We start from the raw sequence: 23,582 nt of genomic DNA, 5'->3' as shown, positions 1-23,582 counted from the left end.
TGATATGACACAATACACAGGTATTTCTAAACTGTGCTCTGCTGCAATGAAATCTGCCCCACTGGGCAGACTCTTGTCATCATCTTGTTTTCAGCATTTTGTTATGTTAATAGCATTTTATTATCTTCTGATGGTAAAAGACTGAGCCACAGAGTACTGCTGAGAGAACACATTGGAAATGGACTTGTTCAAAACATTCTAATATGCAAATGAGCTATTAAGATAACATAATACTCCATGAACATCAATAAATGTTTTTCTATAACAGAAATACAGGCAGTGTTAGGAAAATTTATGCTATGATTTCTGCTCCACATTGAGAAATCACTTACAGTCTTTAATACACGATGACAAACACCTAATTTGGGATAATAACAAATACAATTCTTGCCTTGCATACCCCAATTTTCTAGGTATGATCCTTACAGTTAGAATGCCTAACCATAGCTGAGATCCTAAAGTCATTACTCTTAAGGGACCCCTTCTCTCACACCATATACCTTCCTGGCTTACTCTACTTACACAACAAAATGCTTTACAACCACAAAGAATCACCAATGAAGTTTGAAAGAGAGTGTATATGAATAGCTCTCAATCTGCCCTGACTTGAGAAATGATCATTGCCTGGAATTAAGAAGTTTTCAGAACTTCCTCAGAGTACAGATCCCAAAGAGACAGTTCACAGCTACAAAAACTACCTTCCCCCATTTTATCTTCAAGCCAGAAACCAGTAAAATCCTGGTGAGCTTTTCCTCTGCCAATCTACATCTTTGGATGTGTCTATTGTTTAAACACACAACAGCCCTATAAGAGTAATTAATTCACATTTATTTTGTCCCTCTTAATGCAATGTAGCAGCTGACAATGATCAAGTGCCAGAATCATAAGACCAACCTCTCTCTCCAGTCTCCCCCACGATCTGTGGATATGTGAGAACTGAGAACCTTTTATTTAGCTATTTAAACAGCTGATTTAAACAGGATTCCATTTCCCTCCTTCCCTCTGATGTTGTGTTGCAAAACAAGACATTTGGCTTGGCCCACCAATCTTACAACAGTCTATGGGGAATCCCACACAGTCTGGAATACCATGGGAACAGAGAGTAAGGCTAAAAATATGCCAAGCCATCTGTTCACTCTACAGTGATTTTTTTTGTTGTTCTGGAAACAAAGGGTTAATATGTGGAACTGTTTTCATAAAACCACTGATTCACCCACTTGCTAAAATAAGCAGGGCTGCATGAACACCTTCTCCTCCACAGCTATCAGGACTGAAGCCGAGGCTGCCTGGGAAAACAAGGCCCTTAGCAAAAGCTGTGAGAAGCTGAAATGAGGCACAGCCCATGATTGTGTCCATTAGCATAAGTCAAATACAGCAGAAAATAGTCAGATCACAAGAGACACAGGAGGCAATTGGTCATGTGGGTGCAGCATGTTTTCCTTTAAACAAGGACCAGGAAAATATTTGCATATCATCAGGCTTATCTACAAGTGCTGCAGCATGGATTGATTTTCAGTGAAAATATTCTACCTCTCTGCAGCTTGTGGTGTGTGTGATAGTTCTCATCAGTACAAAAAGGGAACAGAATAATGTTTTTCATGACTTTCAGTTGCGAGACATCAGCCAAACAGGATCTACTCTCAGAATAATTATCGTGTTTTGTAGTAAAACTGGGGAGAGAGGTGGGGCCCATAGTGCCAGAAAACACTTTCTTGGTGCTTTCCTTGCTGACACTTCTGCATTTTAATTGAGGTGTTATGGTTTGCAAAGACCAAACTAAATACCGAAGGCCAGCAGGAAGGAGCTGGAGAGGGTGGGCAGAGCAGAGCGAGTCAGGTAGGTGGGATACAGGGAGCAGCTCAGATATCAGGGGGTCTCCAGGGATAAACCAGTGAAAACACAGCACTCAGAGCCAAACAGGAGCTTCATAAAATTCACCAAACCAGAGCTAAAAGCCAGTGCTGAAATCCAGGCAGTGGCTCCAGACTGCATGGCTGACACAAAATCAGAACAAGGCACTTTTGTGCCAGCCATGCAATGGCACTTCACTTGTTCATCTCTGATTCACAGGTCAAGAACACAGCTAAGTGCAACAGCACTCACAAGATATTGTATCACCCAGTTTTGTCAGCAAATCCTCACAAGGCTGGATTTCTAGCCTCAAAGCTACAAAGCAAGTGTTACACTTCAGACAGCCACTTCTCTTGACTGTGTGCTTTATTATATTCTCTCCTTAACGCACAAAGCTAACCCAGCAATATGCAACCAGCATGCAGTGGTATGCTTCACACATATCTACTTTCAGAAAGAATTTAGATTTTGGCCTGAGGGCCAGCCAGAGGTCTGTCCAGAGCAGCATAATTTGGGCATCCTCAGGTCTCTCGGCCTGGTCTTCTGAAACAGTTTTGAACTGTTTAAAGGGAATGTGGCTGGTTTTTGGCATGCTCACAGATCTAGAGCATGAAATGTAGGTCTTGAGATCTGATCTCAAATGAAAAAGCCTAAGCAGCAGTCCTGAAATTAAATTGAATGAAGGAAATTTTGTGGCAAATTAATGCTTTGACACAAAAATTAGTATGAGAGGAATGAGTATGGGAATCCAGCTCAGGGAGACACACATTAGTTAGGATGACAAATATCAAGCAGAAAGGTATGATTAAAGGAACAATATTGCACTTAGCTAAAAGGAAAGATCTTAACCTTTAGAAAAGTGTGGCTTGGGAAACAAACGTCCTTCCTGGTCCTTCCCCGAGGAGCAGAGAAGGAAATGAGCAGTAAGTGCCACTCATTATGGTGGGATAATTACCAAGTCTGGAATGAGGGTGACAGGGTTGAACAGCAGCTGACTCTTCTGACGTTAAGACAAGGGAAGCAGGGAAAAGCAGGCGGTGACAGGGGGGACAAGCATGAGTTGGTAGCAAGGAACCCCCCAACCAACAGCAAAACTAGCCAGGGCTGAAGGAGCCCTTCCTGCAGGCAGATTCCTGACCAGAGCCCGCACACCACACTGACCTTTTCTAATTCCCCCGTGCCCTGCTGCAGCTGCCAGCTCCAGGCAATGCCCAGAAGCCCCTCAGATCTCACGTTCCCATGCCACGAGCAATCCCCTTACGAAGAAATGTGTCACTCAAACTGCAGTGGAGGAAACTTTGTATAAAATCACACCTAGAAATTCACACTGCTCTTTGATCTACACCGGGAGAAAGCCATTAGATAGAATGATAATCAGCCAGCATTTGGTTTGGACAGGGTCCATGCACTTCCTCTACAATTAGGAATAACAACCTCCCAGGCAAGGTGGACAGCTATTATGGAGATAACAGAATCAAACAATAAATTAACCACCCTATTGAAGAAAACCTGTGGTAGTGAATGGAAATGGCAGATTTTTATTCTGCTTGTAGAAGTTAAGAATGAAATGTACTTTTACTGTAGAATTCTATATATGGTTAAAACCCAGAAAACTGACAATTTTTACATCCCTCATTCTTTCAGATTAATTTCCAGTCAATCCTGTTAAAACAGATGCCCCAAATCATATGGCACTTTTTGAGGAGAAAGAAATATGGTTTAAGTTCAACAAATCACAGCTATATGCATTCAATTTGAGCCTTTTACTCAACCCCACTCCTATTCAACAGCAACCACCAATACTTGCATCTTAACACACCCAAACCCTACTAACATCCCTAGGAGCACCCATCTCAGTGCTTGGCACAGCTGAGCCCTGGTTTTTCTTCTCCTTCATTGTCTTTACCAATGGTATAAACTCTGTCACGTGTTTCAGAATATCCATCAGGGCCGGGCTACACTCAGACAGAGAAGCTGCGTAGGTTATACCAGACTTTCTTGCAATAATGCTGTTTTTAAGATCTTCCCCTGCCTTTCCGAAACCTGACACCTTTTATTTTGTTTGGTTGTCTTTGAGTTGATCAATTTGCAGCAGAAGTAAGGAAGTTTATCAAGCTTGTCAGCATCACAAGCTCTGGAACTGCATGCTGTAATTTCAGTGGAACACCAGAAGGTACTGGTTGCACATGGATCATAAGCAAAGCTCAGCTTTGCTGAGAAATGTGTTCCTCCTTTTTCTCCACTTTGGGAAGTATTGACCATCCCCAGGGCTGTCCATACATGAAGTTCCTGTGCAGGTTAATACACAGAACACCCAAACCAGACACATTCCAGATCAGCCCTGTCACCTCTCCCGCTTCGTCATCAGCTGTGATTCAGTCTTGGCACATGCAAAGCAGTGAAAGGCTGCACCCAGAACTTTGCTGAGGTGCTGTATAGACCCTTTTTGATTAAAGATTTTCACAGAACTGCCAAATCCTTTTTTCTTATCCAGCTACCTTGAACTCAGATTTTCAAACTAATTCCACAGAGAGCTCTGGCAAGAAATCTCTACTGCAAGCAAAAATATCAAATGTAAAACACTTCATAGTCGTGTTGTAGGCTATTCTTAACTTGGGAAACTTTGCACCAGCAGCTTTATTTCCCTTCCCCACCACTCTTGAGAATAGTATTTTAAAAACTAAAAAAAATATGAATTATTACAGGATGCTGAGTTTCTCAAAAGGGCCCAGGAAAGTCATGCATTTCTTGTCTGTTCCTGCATGAACAGGGCTCTACAGTGGAAATCAATGTCATGACTCTCACTGAAACAGGGTTTTACCACCTCAAACCTTGTGTTGGTTCAGAAGAACCCAGGGGAGCCACTTTCTTCAGCATGAACTTAGTTGGTAAGTGCTCCATCAAATACTTCCCGTTACTGCTGCCTTTTCCCCTAAATTAAAACGGAGCCTGGTGCTGCCTCCCTGCCTACAGGGCTGGGGTGAGCAACTGCTCCCAGGCTGCTCTGCAAGCTACTGGGAGATTTCAAATCCCCATCTAACGCCTGTTCAACTCCATCTGATGTCCACAAATGATGAAAACAGGACAACAAGCTCAATACAGCATGGTAAAACCTGTCTTCTAAAGCCTCCAGTTGCATGTTTGGTGTATCACACTCTTGCATTCCTATTAGCAACAGCAAAGAGGAAAAAAGCAGGGATGAGAGCAGCACTGCTCTCTACCACTCCAAGACACTCTTTTTGTAACACTTGCTGACTGAGAGCCAGGTCTGCTAGAATATAAGCCTTTTTTCAGATCTCCTACCATGTGATAGCCTGAATATTCATTACCTATTAAAAGCTTTGAAAGTGTAAATTCATCCCACAATCAAGTGAACTGATTTATTCACACAGCTGAGTCACACTCATTTACAGTATGTGACCTAAATCTATTAATCTGGCACCAAAAAAAACCCAGTATATTTTATTTTATTATTTTATTTTGGTCATATTAGTTGAGCAAAGATGAATATTTTAAAATTGTGTGGGGTTTTCCTTTCAAGCAGTGCTGACACACAGCCTGTACTAAGCCTGCTTTCCTTGCTGGTCCCAAGAAGTGGTGCAGACATTGCTCATGTTATCTGGCATGGAGTGACCCATTTAACAGAGAGTGCACAAAATCTTCATGGGAATCACATCAGTTCTTTAGTAAGAGTGTCTGAAGTGCCAAGCAGCAGATAACACGGAAACCTCTCCTAAAGAGGAACTATAACTCCCTCATTAATAACAGAAAGCCCAACAGCCAGTTCTGACAGAGGGGGAAATTGCTCTGTGGAGAGCAATGCATTATTGTGTCTAGCACCTCCTGAGTCTTTTCCTAGGGCCAAATCTACTAAGTCTCTGCTGTACTTGGGGAAATAAAATCACATTTTCAAAAATGACTGGAGTATTTTAGAGCCACTGAGTTTTAGCAGAACTAGAGAATCATTAAATACAGTGTAGGGGGTAACATTTAAAATGCTATCGAATTTAATCTTTTGACAGCCTTTCCTTTCCTCTCCATTTGATAGCTGTGGTATTCCTTGAGTCCATCACTGATATCATAAATAGCTCCATAAGCTTGTGAAGAAAGCTGGAGTTTTTAAAAGGTTGAAGTTCAGTACTGTGCTGAAATTGCAATCACAATCTAATTACAGTGTGCACTGAGCACACGCTTTGGGTCTTAAAATCCATTTCCATTCCAGGCTGGCAGTTTACTCCTAGAAATCAATTCCTGCTTGTGGGTATTAAGATACACACAGGTACTCCCTCAAACAGTGACACCCTGTTTCACAGGGTGCACTTCACCAGTATTTCCTCTACATTCACTCACAGCTGTCCATATGTTTGCAATCCTTTTGAAGGGAACATCCTGCTTCCCCCTTCCCTATGAGATCCTTCTGCCCAACTGGTTTAGGGAAACCACGGGTTGGAGCTGATGGTGGCACAGTGCTACTGACAGCAGGTTCACCAAAGTTAAGCCGGAGTGATGACTGACAGACTAATTGTAAAATGGGAATGTTTCTACCAGCAGCAAGAGTCGGAGAGAGAACACAGGGGACAAAGAAGAGAAATTAAAGTGGAAATAGTATTTGGTTAATGAAAGAAGTACCTTCTGTGACAGGCACACGTGTTATTCAATGTATGACACAACTTTCTAAGGCACTGTGAGCTGTAAAGCACTTACACATGTGAAAAGGGAAGGGAGGCACCAGCTCAGTGAGGTTCCACTTCAGTGGCACTTCAAAGGACTCCGAGAACACACCTCTTTATCCAAAATCACTGCTCCCAAAAGGCCAGATCTGCAGCTTTACTCTGCACAGGGTGCTCAGCCTGGTGTCCCTGTGGGCTCAGGAAACATCTCTGGATGCCAAAAAGAGTAACTGCCAGTGTCTGTTCAGCATCCCGTGCCATCCAGAAGTCTGGAAGACGAACCTGATGCTCATGGTCCTTCCAAAACAAAGTCAAACAGGGCAGGGGGTGGCAGGTGTGGTGTGATGTAAAAATCAGGCCTAATGTTTCACAACTGTTATCCATGGCAACTCCCCCCGCCCCTGTAAAAAGGGATCTGAAATGTGTCTCTTTACCCTTCTTCCCTAAAATAGAGACATCACCAATTTCTTGCTATGGGAGGAATCTACCCTCCTATTCTCTTTACCCTGTACCACAAATCCAGGGAAGCAGCTCCACAGAACAGTGCAACATCTACAAAATGCAAGCAGTGTCAGGCACTGAAATAGGAGCAGTGCCATCAAACAGAATGTATTGCTAAAGACTCGCTGCAGCAGCCAACTGCAATAAACCCAAAGGCAATTTATAGCCACATTATGCCACCAACTCAATCAAGCAAGCTTTTCACCTGAAATGTTGTGTAAATCATTTGTGTTTACGACCACTTAGACCAATCCCTCCAAAGCTCCCTTCCCTTCCAAACAGGTGCTATTCTGCTGCAACAACCAGAGCTTAACAATCACCCTCACTTAAACAGGAGCACCCACTGAAAAGCACAAGCCATGGTGAGTCCAGAACTGAAGCTGTCCCTGGAGATGGAAGGAATAAATCCAGAGAATAACACAGTGAGGCCAGAACAACAAATATTACTTTAGACATTCTCCAGCAAAATCAGTGCCCAGGCAGAGCTGTGATGCTGCAGTGACAGTGGGGATTGCCCACTCTGTTCATGATGCCTCCCTTGAGGCACCATCGATCCTCCTGAATTAAATATCCCTGCTGCCTGGTGTCCTCCTCCTCAAACCACTCTGTGGCCCCAGGCAGCAGACTGAAAGCAGCAATTTGGCCCCAATTTGGTGCCAATGAACGAATATTCAGTGCCCACCCCAAAGAAACAGCTGATACAGAGCATCACCAACCTCTACCACCCACTCAGGGAGAACCAGACAGGAGTACCATGAGGATACTTCCACACACCAGGGTTGTCGGGCTTCTGAAAACATATTTAGAATGCCACAGGGGGAAAAGAAGTGCAGTTGGCAGTAGTGAGGCCAAGAGTACAAGAAAAATACAGTAAGAGAAATCACATGTGCCATGACCTTTGACAGAATGCAAGAAATTTGTGAATATTTGATCTTTTCCAGAGGTTATGTGTGTGAGTATCTAAATCAAGAAACAAATGATCTGCATCTGCCAGCATTTGAACCACAACAGTAACTTGACCTGTGCCGAATTCTCTGTACATAGCAAATTGTCTTTTCCCCCATGGAAAGACATTGTGGGCTCAGTTAGAGCCAAAGCTTCCAATCTGGGTGACAGTCCAGAAATCCTCTTGAGTACTGGCAGAGTCACCAGTCAAGGTGACTACAGGACACAAGAGAGGTGACAGACTATTGATAAAGATCATAATCTGCCACCCCCAAAGTCACACTGGCAGTTACAGATGCATTCACCTTCAAATTTAGACCTGCTCAAATGACAGCTGCCAACAGCAGACTGCTCAAACCAATTTCATTCTCTCTCTAAACAAGCCACATCCAAATGTCTGATTGGAAGCAAATATCACAGCACTTTCCAGTGAGATACAGCTGACCGTGTAGAGAGGAGTTTGTGTTTGGCCAAGAGCATTCAATTCCCAGGGGAGGAAGCAAGATGCAGTTTTCCTCAGTGGAAACTTCCAGGCCTTGTAATTGCTCAGCAGGAAAAGCAAAACTGGCATTATCAAAGCTCCTTTGAAGATGTGTCCCAAAGCACTCCTCAATTCTTTATTTTCAAGCAATCCCAGAGAGAACTGAGGAATGAAACACACAATTCACTCTTCATGCTGGAGGCTAAAATTCACAAGTTTCCCCCATGTCTGACTGCAATAAATGAATCATAGCCAAACAAACAAACAGTCATGGACCATAATCCTAAATTCTCTCGTACCACACTTTAAAGCTGTTCCTACTTCCTGCACAAACTCACTGATTTTCTTTTCGTGCAGATTACATTGTCTAGTCTCTTACATTGCTTGGCATTATTCATGGTTTTGCTTTACCTGTTGCTTTATTTTCCCCACAGCTCTGGTCAACTGCAACCTGGGTAACACAACTCCATTAGGCAGAAAATTGAACAACATATTTTTCCTTCCTCCAACATTCACAAATCTCTGCACTTGTTCAATACATAACTTGGTAAAAAATTGATTTTTCAGCTTTCTTACCAAGTAAAGGAAATCAAACCCATTTATTCTTTTTCATGTTTCTCAGAAGAAAACAGAAAAATGCTTTGTTTTGAACAAAATTTTATGTTTGGAGCATTTTGACTTGTTGTTTGCCAAGTATTCCGATTTAAATTTTGTCAGTAAAAAGCTAGCTTCAAATGAAATCCATCAAGATATCATACTTATAAAAAACCCCAAAAAGTGAAGTTAATTACATTCTTACCTCTTTAAGGCAAAAACAATGTGCCAGACTCATAAAGCAACTGTTAAAGAATCTGCATAAAGTGTGCAGCAAAATTCTCCTACAGGTTTCTACTGTTCCCAGTAGGTTACAACACAGAAAAGTGGCCTTAGCAACATATCCCAACATACACATCCTATATATTAGGCTTAAAACTGCCCATATAATCACTTACTACTAAACTAGCAAAGACACCAATATTTTTAGGACAGTTTCTCAAATCTATTAATACCATGCAAACACATGGACAAAGCTGTTTGCATGTTTGTTTGGATATTTTATCATAACAACAGAAGTGCCACTGGAAAATAACATCCTATGTTCCAGAATCCATCTGGATCCCACTGGGGAGGGACAGCTCCTCTGGAGGTGATGGAACACCACCAGAATGTCCCCCAAAGGAGAAAAAACCAAGTGTGACAAAGCAGATGTATATGTGATGTTATGGAATACTTGAAAAAACACATCTATAAGTGCTGAAATGTAGATCACTCTGAAACACCCCTCATCTCACCAGGCCAATATTCTCTGTATTCCAGAGCACACCATTCCAGTACCCTTCCTTCTAATTTCAGGAATCCTCTCAGAGAAAAGTCTCACCCATTTCTAAGCTTTTCACTTGACCCCCTAAAGCCATAATGCTTCACCCAAACTCAACTCTCAAAGCAGCTTTCAAATCCAAGGAGTACACTGAAATTTTTCCAGTGCCTGCATTTTGTGTCCTGTGCATCGACCCCGTTTCCCTTGTTGTACTTTGACCTCACAGTTCAGTCCTGTCTCTCATTCTGAGGCTGAACATCCTTATGAACTGGAACAGGAAGGAGCCTGCTATTTATGATTTTAACTGCACACAAAACGTGAAACCAGCACACATAACTCTACAGAAACACTTGCATTCTCTCTAAGTGAGGCCCTTCAGTTGTATCTTGAATACAGTGCTTGGTTTACACTCACACTGCTGATGTGAAACCTTATGTTGGAGTAGTAGTGATTGTGTCTGACACTCTCTTTTATCATTTATGTGCTTAATCACAGCCTGCACTGAGTGAAGCATGTTCAGGGATGAGTGTTTACTCAGCAGCCTGTGCCAGGATCTAGGTCTGAGATCACGTGTGTTCCCAAATACTGCATATTTTAAGAACTGCTAGAACTCCTGAGCAGACAGTCTGATGCAAAAATCAGATCAAGGATTTTAAAATGTTTCTGAATATCAGTGTTAAAATCAGATAAAATTAATAGGAAACTATACTGTCTACTGCACAGAGAATAAAAGCATTAAACATTATAAGGCCTTTTATTTGTTTCCACTTCATTGCTACAAAAGCACTGCTGCTGAGTATGAGTCAATTGTGCTAAACTGCACGTAACAATGCAATTTAGAAGCAAAAAAAAAATTTTGTATTGGGGAGCACCCCCAACAATACTAGATGGCAGTGGCTTGTTCTCCCTCCAAGACTACCCTGCCTTCCAGCAATTTTAATTTGCTTTTCAGAGCTTAATCATATTAAAGGAATAAAATCAATACATGTGAGAAATCTGAAATCCTCCATAGGATTTGCAAGAGCAAATTTCTGGAGAACATGCAGGCATATCACAGACAAAGAACACCAATTTTACAACTTAACAGCATGGACTGAATCAGGATGCAGGGAGAAAAATTTACATAGAAAATATCTGGCCCTGCCAGGCAGCTAAATGTTTTGGCACATCACTTACACGTGCTACTTTCCATACTGTACTGCCTTCTATGCTTCATTCATGCATTTTTTCACTTTTGCATTTAATGATATGTCAATACAATATCACTGTCCCTGTGCTAAATTCAAACATTGAGGTAGTGATAAAACACAGTCATTTAAATATCAAGAATTACTATCAAAATTGATTGCCTTTCCTTCAGGCATTAAGAATTTACTGTTTCAGATCACTGACTTGTATTGCAAAACACAGGAATAATGAATTCTTAGCTGTACATGCATCAATTCTTGCTGTACCCCTCAGAGTTCTTACCTTTGAAATGCAAACATTACATAACGAATTAAACTCATGAGTGCACAGCAAACCTACAGCTCCTCTCTCCACCACTGCTTTGGCAAACGTTTCATTAGCACTAAATACCAAGCTTGCTTTATGTCAGCTGTTTAGAAATACATGCTTAGTTTCAGCATTTACCAAAAGGCTATTTTAAACATATTCACTGCTAGTTTGTATTGAATTAGGGAGCTACAGTGGCTGTACCTTGACTAATCCATAAACTGAGTACCCCACTGTTCCACTTCAGAACTCTATTTTTTTCCAGTCACTGTAAATAACATTAAACATCTGGGTCATTAGCAAACAGAGTTTAAAAGAATCTGAATGCATGGCAGCCTTGCTGCTGCCTAGAAAACACTGTCACATGGGACTGCTCTTTGTATCCTTGATACTGTCTAGGCAAATATTTTATTTTTTCTTTCAGCAATTATTTCCAGGAAAAGAAGTATGCCCTTATAAGAATGGCAGTATCACTTGATAACACCCTTTTGCTTCCACATTTCAGTGCCAAAGTCTCTTCTTCTCATGGCTGCAGACTCACATTATCAAGAAGGTATGAGCTATTCTGTCACTGCGCACACTGACAGGAATTTTGATTCCTTCAATTTCTGGGTGCAACTCTGAGCTGCAACATTACAGCCAGGAGCCTGAAATTCACCCAGACTCCTCAGAAATACTCTGGATTATCAGGCAGTGAAATCACAGTCCTGAAATTACAGGAAAAAGCTACTTCTGGAGTGGTTACAGCAGAAGGGCTGTTTGGAGCATGACAGCCTCAGCTCCTGGGAGGCGTCTGATAGCAAGTCAAAAGGAAGCACCAGGAGTGCCATTAAACCCAGCCACAGCCACAATCCACTGCTGGGACAGCACTTGGGGTTGATGCCTTTAACTTCAGCCCTGAATGGGGCTGATGATTGAAACTGACAAAGATGATTGTCAACAAACATCTCCCTGTAACAGTTCTTTTGGGCCAGAAATTTCCATCTAAGAAATTCATGAGTTCATGAAAAACTCATGAAATTCATGAGTTCAAGAAGTTCATGAGAAATATGTGAACTCACTTTCGGCTATTTCTGTTCTGCACCACTAGTAAACCATTGGCTTTAAGTGAGTTACTGTCCACTCATGTGAATAATTGATATTGGCCTTTACATTTTATTAGCTGCTAAAGCTCCCTTTCAATTATGACACTGCTTCAAGTCAATGAGCAGATCTCACCATGACAAAAATGACTGTGTGAGCACCTGCATGGTTTGCACCTCCAAAAGGTGTTTACCTGCGTCAGAAAGAAGTTGTCAACGTGCACAGCTTGCTTCACTTGTTGCTGAAAACTGAGTGTGGAGTTTAAGTAGAATCTGGCATAATGAAACATCAACTGGCACTACCCTGAAATACACATTCACACAATCCGCTGCCAGAACTGGGGCTTGCCGAAGGTGTCACTCACAATGCTCCCAGACACTTGACTGTACTGCAACTCTTTTCCCAGTGAAAGGGAACCAGATGGTGAGCGACTCTTGGCATTTCTCAGTGTTATGTGAAGTGTTTCTTTAGCTAGTGAGCACATGCCATCCCGTCAGGTCGCTTTGGAAACAGCCCTTGGTGTCTTTCTTCAGATTTCTACGGCAAACACCCCATTGACAAGGAAATTCAGACCCAAGCACAGAAGCAGAATTCTCAGCTAGGAGTTTCTGTTGTCCAGGAGACAAAGAAGCATCTCTGAGGGATTTATTTCATCCTTTGGTCCTGTTACAGCCTCTAAGTGCTCAATTGCTCATCAATGTCCACGGAGAAAGACTGATGGAGACACCTCAGTTAGATGGCCACAGTCAGATGGGATGAACAGAGGCCAGAATGCCCAACTGCCTAAAAGTAAAAGTTCCACAGCTGTTTGCATATGCAAGCAGTGCTTGCCAGCCAGTCAGGTCTGCTCTAAATTCAGGAATTTAGAGACCTGGTTCTGTTCCCGGCTCTGCTAAATCAATACAATCAAATCCTTTTGTCCTCTAGTTGAACCACACTCTTTGCAGGGCGAAGCAAAAGCTTGCAAGCAAACTTGCTAGAACCTATTTGAAGCAGAGGTTTCAAAAGCCCATTAAAATAAAATAGAAAAAAAAAAAGTTAACCAGAAACATTACAGTTTATTATTTTGACTGTGTGGGTAAGGAGTGCTTTGCTTGAAGGGAATGCTGCTGCCTTGCTGCAACGATTTTGCCTTGGGGCAGTTTTCAGAGAGTTGTTATCTTTCAGGAATAATAAAATTCAGCATGTTGACTACACACCACACACAAGAAAGAAAAAGGAAACAGAAAGAAGAAGAAGAAGAAAGAACCCAGAAAAGGCTAAATGCCCTACAAACCCTACTGAAGTTAGTATTAAGAATTTGTAGACTTCAAACTTTGGATGGTGGTGGCTCTAAGGAGGTAGAGAAGAGATGGAAATCTGTGTGCCCTTCATGACAACTGAAGGGACAGATACTCCCTCATTTCATAGACATGATCCCAGGCTACTGTTGGTAAATATCAGAATTACTCAGTACACAGTGCTACAAAATAGGACCCTTCCTGTGGCTAGATGAACTCTATAAACAGAATAATATTCTGTTTATATTTGATTGCACATGAGGGTAAATCAATCTTTCATTTATGCCAATGGAAAAATTTCTTTTGACTGTAGAGGGAGCCCAGGTGGATGAAGCCCAAGAATTTTAGCATAATCAAAAATATAATTAATTTTCATTGACAGTATATATGTTCTAATGTGTTAAAGGGATCTGCTCCCTGTGTCTCCTCAGTTTAATTTCATGAGATGCACTTTCACACAGAACTTGGTAGGTTCCTGCAGATGCAAGGTAGAAAGCACTGTGTTACTTGGGAGAGTATATTCTCCCCATCTCCGAATATAACTGTGATTCATCACACAAAAAGTTAATTTTTAACAAGCCTTTAAACTAGAATATTTCACCTGCAGTGGTTGCTCTGGAGTAAATCCGCACTTGGAAAACTGATTCTGCATTTCACTAGCAAACCTCTTTTGGTGATTTACAAATCCCATTCACTCAGCTGCTCCTTTGAAGTCAAGGGACTTCCAGCACCAACTTCACTGGGCACGGGGAAGTAAACCAGAAAAAGTTATATTGTAACACTGATAAATAAAGAGGCATGATATATAGGTAGATAAGATAGGAAGAAAAAACTTCTCTGTCCCAGTTTTACAAACATTTTATGAAACACTGCCAGTTACAACTGAATGAAATAGGAAGCAAGCATTTCTCACCACTGGCACTCTCTCACGTGCCCACCCAGCAAGGCAGCCCATCCTGAAACTATCACTGACAACTGGTACTTTTCTAGTGCTGTCTTTACTGGAATTTCCAGCTTTCTCTTTCTCTCCATTTAAATATTTTTCTGCTCATATACTCCAATTCACTCTGAGCTTATGCGATCATCACCCAAACCCTCTGTAGCATCTCACAGAACACCCACTCCACTCTTGCAACCTGAAAGTTTCTGAAACCAAAAAGGATTGTTATGACCATCAGTGTCATCCTACTGCAAAACAGCCAGTGGAATGTTGTCAGTCTTCCTCAGTGCTGCACAAGAAAGCCACTGCTCTGCCTCCAAATAAACACAAAAAGCAATTTGGATGCAGTTTATCTGGCAATAAGGATTTAAAAATACTTCTGTTAGTTTCTATAAAATTATACAAGAGACAAATAAACCCCAAATCAATAAAACTTGTTACAGTTACTCATTTCTACTTATTTTGCTTGTTAAAACCACAAACTGAAGCTTCTCATTAAGAAAATGTTTAAGACCTGTGACTATCTGTAAGTAATAAGCCTTCTGTCTACTGATTTCCTGATTTAATTCACAAGATGTGTTTCATTACAAGTGGCAAGCTAGAAATATGCTATTCGCTCCAACAATTACTTGAATTCACTCTGGCTTTGCTTCCTCTTTGGCATCCCTCTATAAACCACCGTTTCATTAGCTCCTCACATTAATTTGTTTTATTGTAGTCTAAAAGGTTGTTTGACACTTTTTTTGAACCCCATTGTAGTCCCAACTTCACTCCTCCCCCTGGCACCCAAAGTTGCTGGGGCACATGGTGAGGCATTGAACAGTACAGTGTAACATCCCGAGAGCTCTCCGAGGAAAGCGTTTCTTGCTGGTTCATTTCGCTGGAGCTGCAGCCCTGGATGGAATCACGGAAGGGAACTGTTTCCAACCAGCGCATGGCGTTGCCCTCACTGCCTCTGGCCCGAATCCCACTGCCATCTCACTGATGTCACGATTTACACCGGTCCCACTGACGCAACGCTCCGCCGAGACCGGTGGCGCGACTCCAGATTTACGCTGTGTCACCAAAGGGCTGGAGGGAGGCAGGGATGAACGGAGCCCAAGCTCCCCCAGCCCATCCCCGGGTTTTGGGGCTCCCGGGCAGGTGCTTCCCTCGCTATCCAGACACCGCCGGCACCGCACTGCCGCCGCTCCCGGTGCCCCACCGAGCCCAGCTCGGCCAGGACGGGCAGAGCCCGGAATAAAAAGCACTCCTCGAAAGGAACAGCGGCCGCTCCCTGTAGCCGAGCGGTCAAGGCTGCCCCGAGGGATGGGGGATGCTCCCTGGGGACAGACGGAGCCGGGCTGTCTTTGCGGAGGGCTCCGCGGAAAGGGGGAAGGCGGCTGGCGGCCCTGAGGGAAGGGGCTCCAGGCCGCCAAGGGGAGAGCTCTGGGACCCCCCGGTGAACGGAGGGAGCCCGAGCCACACCGAAAGGAGCGGACCGGGCTGCCCTGGGCACGAAGCTGGGGCTCCCGCAGGCACGGAGCCGCGGTGAGGACGGGCGGGGACGGGCGGCCCGGGCGGGGTCGGGGCACTCACAGCAGGTGAAAGTTGCGTGGGGGCCGGGAGCCGCCGCACTCACCTCATCCCCTTGGCCGAACTGCAGCCCCAGGGCGACGAAGTGCTCCACTCGGATGAAGCCGTCCGCATCCTCATCGCACACATCGAAAACCTCCTTGAGCTTCCGCAGGAACCGCAGCAGGCTGGCCGGCTCCATCGCGGGCATTAGCTGGAGGCCGGCGGCACGGCCGCGGCCGCAGCAGCCATGATCGCCCGCGCCTTCAGCGGGTGCGTGACATCAGCTCCGGGGAGCGGGGCGGGAGCGACGGCGAGAAGGAGGAGAAAGGGATGGAGGGAGGGATGGAGGAGAGCGGAGGGAGGACGCGAGCCCCGGCGGAGGGAGGGAGGGAGCGACGGGCGGGAGAACAATAGGGCAGAGCTGGAGGATGGCGCTGAGGGAGGCGCGGCCGCCGCCAGGGGGCGCCGCGGGCAGCAGGGAGGCCCCGGCGGGGCCGGGCGGGACGGGGACAGAGAGACCGGGGACAGGGACAGGGGACGGGGACAGGGACACGGGACGGGGTCACAGAGACCGGGGACAGGGGACAGGGACACAGAGACCGGGGACAGGGACAGGGGACGGGGACAGGGACACGGGACGGGGTCACAGAGACCGGGGACAGGGACAGGGGACGGGGACAGGGACAGGGGACAGGGACGGGGTCACAGAGACCGGGGACAGGGACACAGAGACCGGGTACAGGGACAGGGGACAGGGACAGGGGACGGGGTCACAGAGACCGGGGACAGGGACACAGAGACCGGGGACAGGGACAGGGGACAGGGACAGGTGACGGGGTCACAGAGACCGGGGACAGGGACAGGGGACAGGGGCACAGAGACCGGGGACAGGGACACAGAGACCGGGTACAGGGACAGGGGACAGGGACACAGAGACCGGGGACAGGGACAGGGGCACAGAGACCGGGGACAGGGACAGGGGACGGGGGCACAGAGACCGGGGACAGGGACACAGAGACCGGGGACACAGAGACCGGGGACAGGGGGACGGGGACCGGAGGACCGGGGGGACACCGGGACCGGGGGACAGTGGGACGGGACGTGGGAACTGCGGCGATGGCACGGAAGCCGCCCGAGGAGCGAGGGAACGGGCAGGGAGCGAGGCAGGAGGACAGGGGGACAGCACCAGCAGCCCGGGACGCAGTTGTTCTGGCATCCCCCGGGCTCTGCGACAGCGGACGGACCCGGTGCAGCCCCTTCACTTCTCCATACCGTATAAAACACGAGTCACACTGCAGTAGTTTTTCTTAGAAAAAGCCTGGTCTGAAGAGTTCCAGGCTAGAGGGAAAAAGCCACGTGTGGAGAGTTAAGGCACAGTTAAGGGAAGCAGGAGGAGCGGGCGGGCAGAGCCTGGCAAGGGGCTCCGCTCGGCTGGGCGCTGATACTGCCCGGCCCCGCTTTAATCAGACCGAGCGGGAACGAAAGGAGATCCCTGCCTTTGCAGGATTCCTCGTTAGAGCCGCCTGCATCTGCTGTGCTCCATGGCTGGGTTTCAATTTGATCTCTCTGCTCGGCCCCTTTTCTTCCTCTCAAGGCTGCATTCGAAGCCCACAGCTGTGAGCTATCAGAGGGGAGAGCAGGGGTGGTTCTGGTTTCTGCAGCGTGCCTCAGACCAGGCATGACGAGTCCAGCTCCTGGGGAGGAAGGAGCTCTGGCTGAGTCGGGCTCAGGCACTCAGTGCCTCTGCCAGCACTCCTTTCCTGCTGTAGGTGCTGAGTGCAGGTGACCATCAATCACTGAGTGACATCCTGTAGGTGATTGATAAAGCTGTCCAACTAAAATGACCATGTAAGTGAAGCAGGTTTTGAATCGAGACAGTATCCATTCATTTGCTTCTTGCAGTAGGAGAGGTCCATATGGCCCTTAACAACCCTGAAAATTCCATGATTAGAGCAATCTGCTCAAATTTATCTCTTTTGTAGAAACCAATGTGTTCTCAGGAAGTTTTATTTCTTTGAGCACGAGTCTCATCCCCTTTATGTGCAAATTCAAGGTTTGGAAAGAGGCTAGCTTGACAGCCCTGGAGCTTGCAAATCAGTTGTCAATCAACAACACAGTGACAGCAATACAATTCCCCACATAGCCACCCTCAGAGAGATAAGGAGCTGATTCCAGAGCCTCTGCCACTTTGATCTTCCTTTATTTCTTACAAAAAAGTAATGGGAGAGTTCTCCTTTCCCTCATTGATGTACTAAACGCTCTTTCCAGTCTGGGGGGAAAAAAAAATCAAAGGGTGGAGATCAGATATGAACCTTGGGAAGCAAAGAATTTCTGAAGAGATATGAGGAGATGTGAAAGGAAAAAGGGAAGCAGAATATTTGATCTGCAATCTTTGCTGAAGCTGTCTAGTTAGAGCAGGATTCTTGAGATGTGGGGATGTTTAGCTTTTATCTTGAGACCCTTGAACTCTTCAGGTTCTATGGGGATTGAGCTCAGCACACCCCTGGGGGACACCTATTCAAAAATCTATGAGCTGGTAGCCCTTGGAGTAGTCTGACTGCTCTGAAGTCAGTTCAGCCTCTTCAAAGACTCAGAGCACATCTGTGTCACTGCCCCACCTCGTTTGCTGAGATTGTCTTTGCTGAGATTGCTCTGACTCCCCTTTTTGTGTGCAGGTGGGCAGCTGTGCAGGCCCAGCCTGAGAAGTGGAGTCACAATAAATATTGTAGTAGGGTAAAAAAAAAAAAAAAAAAAAAAGGAATATTCCTGCTTGTCATGACCAGAGGAACAGTTCTCACCCCTCAGAGGGGTTGAGCTCAGTTTCATGAAATCCAGTTAATTTCCACTGACTCTCCTTTATCCTCTGCTGGAAGATGTAACTTGGTCTAGCTATGCAAGTAAGGGGCAACATGGATTTAGATCAAAACTGTCATCATTAAAATCTGTGTCAGTCTTGCACTAACTTGGAAGGGGCAGATTCAGGGGAAGAAGATTTTAGTTTAGACACTATGGTTTGGGAAATTAGTGCTGAAGTTCAAGAACTGCCACAGACAGCCTGAGTACCAGCAAGCACTGGAATGAAGCCGATAAGAGATCTGGAGAGGTTGTAGAAGCTGTCATTACAGACAGCTGAATATGTGGAGCAAATATCTGACAGCTGGGAGATGATTTGATAGCACTGAACACGAGAGAATTGGGATGAGAGATGCTGTCAGTAAAGGTCTGTGAGCTTAAAGCTGGGGGTGTCCTATGGGGACTAAAATCAGGACAGTGAACCAAACACTTTCCACCCACTTGCTGGGCAGCTGCTCTGCCAAGGTGAAGTTTTTAGGGCTGAATCCAGGAAGTTGTTTTTTATTTCAATGGTGTAGCTGGCATTGCTCCTTGCTCATCCCTGCTTCTCCACTTCTAGGTAGGGCACGCACCAGTGGGCTATTTTTCCTTACTGGTATATATAACTACTTATTTAATCAGAGGTACTTTGCAACTTCTTCATTTGATTCATAAATTATGTGAAATAAATATTTTACATACTGCCACTCTAGTTTCCTTCTAGAACTTGAAATATGACTAGTGGTGGTGCTACCATATTTGCATGAACAAATAGTTCAAGAGGAAATATTTCATTGCATACCACAGGCCCTGGCTGTCATTTGCAGGATTTCTTTACAATCATCTGCTTTTCCATCAATGTCAGTTCCACTTACATAGCAAATTGCAATCTGGTGTCAGAAACACTGTCAAAGGAGGGCACTCCCCAGGGCTGATGGCCCTATCTGCAATTCTGGTTGTGTTCCACCCACATCCAGAGGCCCAGCCCCTAAGAACAGCTTCACAGTACAATTTCTCTTTATGCTATACACAATATAGCCCTCCTTGAATATTTGGCTTCTCATAGTCTTATGGTATTTTGAATCAAATCCTGTTTCCCATTGACTGCTCTGATTAACTATGTAACAGATGTACTTGGTCAACTGGACATTCTCTTTAAATGTCACAAACATCAGGTAACAGGCAGAAATAATATGCCCCTGAGAACTCAAAAATATTACTTAAGAGGCAATGGAGTTTTTTCAGACTAGCTTAATTAAGTTTGGAACAGAAGCAAGATACTTGATTTTTTTTTACTACCTTTCCTCTAATCTAATTTTCTTTTATAAAAAGTTAAACAGCAAGAACAAAACTTAGAAATTTTGGAAAAATGTTTCTACAAGCAAGGATCTTCCTCTGAAATGTTCTTGATGCTATAGGACCAGTTAATTAATCCAGTAAACCTTGTAAAAGTTTTACTGGATTAATTTTACACAGTATGAATGGTCTTCCCTGATTTCAACAACATTCTTATCAGATTATGAATTAGGCATGAGCAAAATTCTGTCAGATGAGCCCAGCTAGAGAGCAACTGCACTAAATGCAAACACATTAATGCCTTATTTGTTTCTTCTTACAACACACATACAAAGACCAAACTACCTGTTCTCCCGAAGTTACAGCTAAAATAAACAATCCTCTGTGGCCATTCCCATAAAGCTGATTCCACTGGGAATTCATAGGATCAAACGAATATTCCCAGGTGTTTTCAGAGCCAGCACCAGGGCTGCAGATGCCAAGGCCAGCGTGTTCCCCTGGCATTCCGAGGTCTCCTTACTCCACCGAGTGGTCGGTCACTCCACTGCATCACCAGCCCAAGGCATCCCCTGCCGAGGCTGGAAGAAGAATAACAGGTGAATGGACACATTTCTCCCTCTTCCACATCCCACAGTCCTCCAGATGCCCTGGGGCCAAGGCTTTCTTCTTGCTACATCCCAGAAACCTCCCTGCTGCCTCCGGGAAAGGACAGCACCTGCCCACTTTCCTCTGACCACTTCCAAGTAATTGGGCAGGCTTAGATTTCCCTTCGATTATAACATCAAAATTGCATCTGGCAACCTCTTGAAAGCAATAAAATGTTTAAAGCTCCAGGACAACTCTGTGAAAAGCAGACCCAGTGTAGTAGCAGCAGTCAAACTGTTTTCAACTTCTACCCCAAATAGGGCTGTCAAGTGACACACAGGCATTCCTCTCTGGCTCCAACAAGGAAATCACATTAATAGACCTAAGCCCCAGATTCCTGAAGACATTTTTAAATCTCCTTTCCTTCCCTCAATTTGTTAAAAAATAAATGAATCATCTAGAAAAAAATCTAGCAGCTGTAACAGACTGAGGATGCACCAGCCAGTGTATTTTTTAGCCTAACTCACCCATAATACAACCATATAAACTGTTGAAAGTCATCTTTTACTGCTTCAAATGAAGTTTCTATGATTTTGTTTATTTTATCCTATCCAAGATATTTTATCCTATCCAAGATGGACTACACAACATCTGAATAAATCTGTTCCATCTGCTTTTAGTAGAGCTGACTACAGGAATTTAATTCCCAGATATTGCTGTATTCAGCAAGGAGAAACGGGAGAGAATTAACAAAATTAGAACATGGTATACCATACTGATGCTAATGTCAGTCATCACTTTTTGCCTCAATCTGTCTCCAAACAGATTGAGGGAGATGAGTCCAAGATGGCTGATAATGGGAGATAAAGGACAGAACAAAAGTATTTATACAGGAGAATGTAGGTGCAGCATCATTATTGCTGTGACCATCTATGGGCCAAGTGGGGCTCATGCTGGTGAGCAGAGTCTGGTTCAAAGGCACACTGCAACCAGCTTGTAGAGAAATAGCCCTAAAAAGGACATTCAGGACCAGAGAAGCAAGAGAAAAGCAGCTTAACCAGGCTGGTTCTAGCAGACTTTATAGCTGCCTTCAAAAATGACTGTGGTAGGCATTGTCAAGTCTAGGCACTACAGCTTGCAGATGGAATTATTCCAGCTGCTTCTTAGAGGATTCACAGCATTTAAAAACAGCCCTATTCAGAACAGTATCTATCTATAAATGTAGGTGTTGAAACTGGGGGATAAAAACTAGGGGAGAAGAGAAATTAGCTCTTGGATTTCAATCAGCTTCAGTAAAAGTGTGATGTTTGCCTCTCTGCTGTACAGTCACTCTGGCCTTGTTTTGTCAAGCCCCCTGTGAATCTGTACTTGTGTTTGTCTACATGACATCCAAATGAAATTTGGACAAGTCCTACATCCTAAATCTTGCCTTACCACAAATGTACTTTGCATCTAGAATTGTGCAATAATGCAGTGGAAATACTGGACAGCAGAGCTGACACATTAGCTGGAATCTGCATGTTTTTGGTCTTCTGAGGCACACTGCTGTGCCCTTATAGTGCCTTATTTTCCAACCTCAAGTAGGTTAGGAGGGAATAAAAAAAGGCATGTCCTGAAGATTACTACTTTAGGAGCATTTCAGACCAATGCTGGAAGTTCTGAAGTCCCCTATGGGTGGGACATGGCTTAGCAGTATTCCCAACTGGTGTAGACCATTGCTGTAGTTAATTCAATAATCAATTCTGCTGGTGCTTGCCACTGAATTACTTAAACACAGTGAAGAGTAATGGTCAATATATGAAAGGATGCTTTGCTTTCCTTGGTGATGTTTTAGGTGACTGATTGAAAACTGCTGCATTAGGCCATTCATGCTAACACACCTCTTCTCCTGCCAACACAGTTCTCTCCTAACTCATCACCTACCACAAAGGGTGGTGGGGAAAAAATCCTCCCCAAGGAAAGACCAAATGATTTATTTGTTCCTCCACAAAACCTGTAACTTCTCCTTAACTATCAAATCTATCCTATAGCTAAGGCTAAAAACAGGTTTGGAGAAACTTCTTGAGGGTGAACTCTGCTGTGTTGAAGTTCTTACTGTTTCTGCATCACCTTTGGGCCAGATAAATTGCTACTCCATTCCTGAATCCCTTCTGGAAAATCATGAATATGTCTTAGAGTTCAGAAGTGACACATAAAAATTGTGCTGCCATAGAATTTTTACAGGATAATAGACACAACATGACAATGAAGAAGTGCTCCAAGATTTCCATCTTGCCTCAGTACACAAGACATTCTTCTTTTGTTGTGGCTTTTAAAGAAACTTCTATGTTTCTTTCTCTGGCTTGGAGAAGGTAGATTGTTATAGAAAGCCAAAACTATTCATGCTGAAGCAGTTTTTGTGAAAATTAGCTTAAACTGATGGTAAGCAAAATAAGTCAGTGGCTGTCAGGCTACCCATGCAATCAGAGCCTGCAGCTGCAGAGGATGAAAAACACTGGGCTGTTTTCTTCTGAGTGATCCAGCATCTGTAAAACATCTTACTAATATTTAGAATGAATCACTCTAATGGATTTGCCAAGTGACTGCCCTTGTCTGAAAAAGGCAGTGCATGAAATCAAAGTGGACAAACACAGCAGGACCTGAACTCCTTTCAAAGCAACTGATTTCTTACAGCATCTGCTGGACAGGTGACTTACCTTTGTCGTGATCT

At 44.3% G+C, this 23,582-nt stretch overlaps 1 protein-coding gene across 3 annotated transcripts in view; it reads right to left on the bottom strand.

Annotated features, from left to right (window-relative positions):
- Positions 1-16,610, bottom strand: part of RAB11FIP4 (RAB11 family interacting protein 4) — a 98,231-nt gene extending 81,621 nt beyond the window's left edge. Inside the window, exon 1 of one of the 3 annotated variants that reach the window (XM_030287588.4) lies at positions 16,224-16,610. In XM_030287588.4, coding sequence (XP_030143448.1) covers positions 16,224-16,367 — 144 coding nt within the window. In that variant the 5' untranslated portion in view covers positions 16,368-16,610. The remainder of the gene's footprint in view (positions 1-16,223) is intronic. The other 2 variants (XM_072937159.1, XM_030287590.4) reach the window with 2 other exon arrangements.
- Between the last annotated feature and the right edge of the window lie 6,972 nt (positions 16,611-23,582).

This window comes from Taeniopygia guttata, chromosome 18 (assembly GCF_048771995.1).
Source record: "Taeniopygia guttata chromosome 18, bTaeGut7.mat, whole genome shotgun sequence".
Classification (NCBI taxonomy): domain Eukaryota; kingdom Metazoa; phylum Chordata; class Aves; order Passeriformes; family Estrildidae; genus Taeniopygia; species Taeniopygia guttata.
This window is presented reverse-complemented; position numbering and strand designations above follow the sequence as displayed.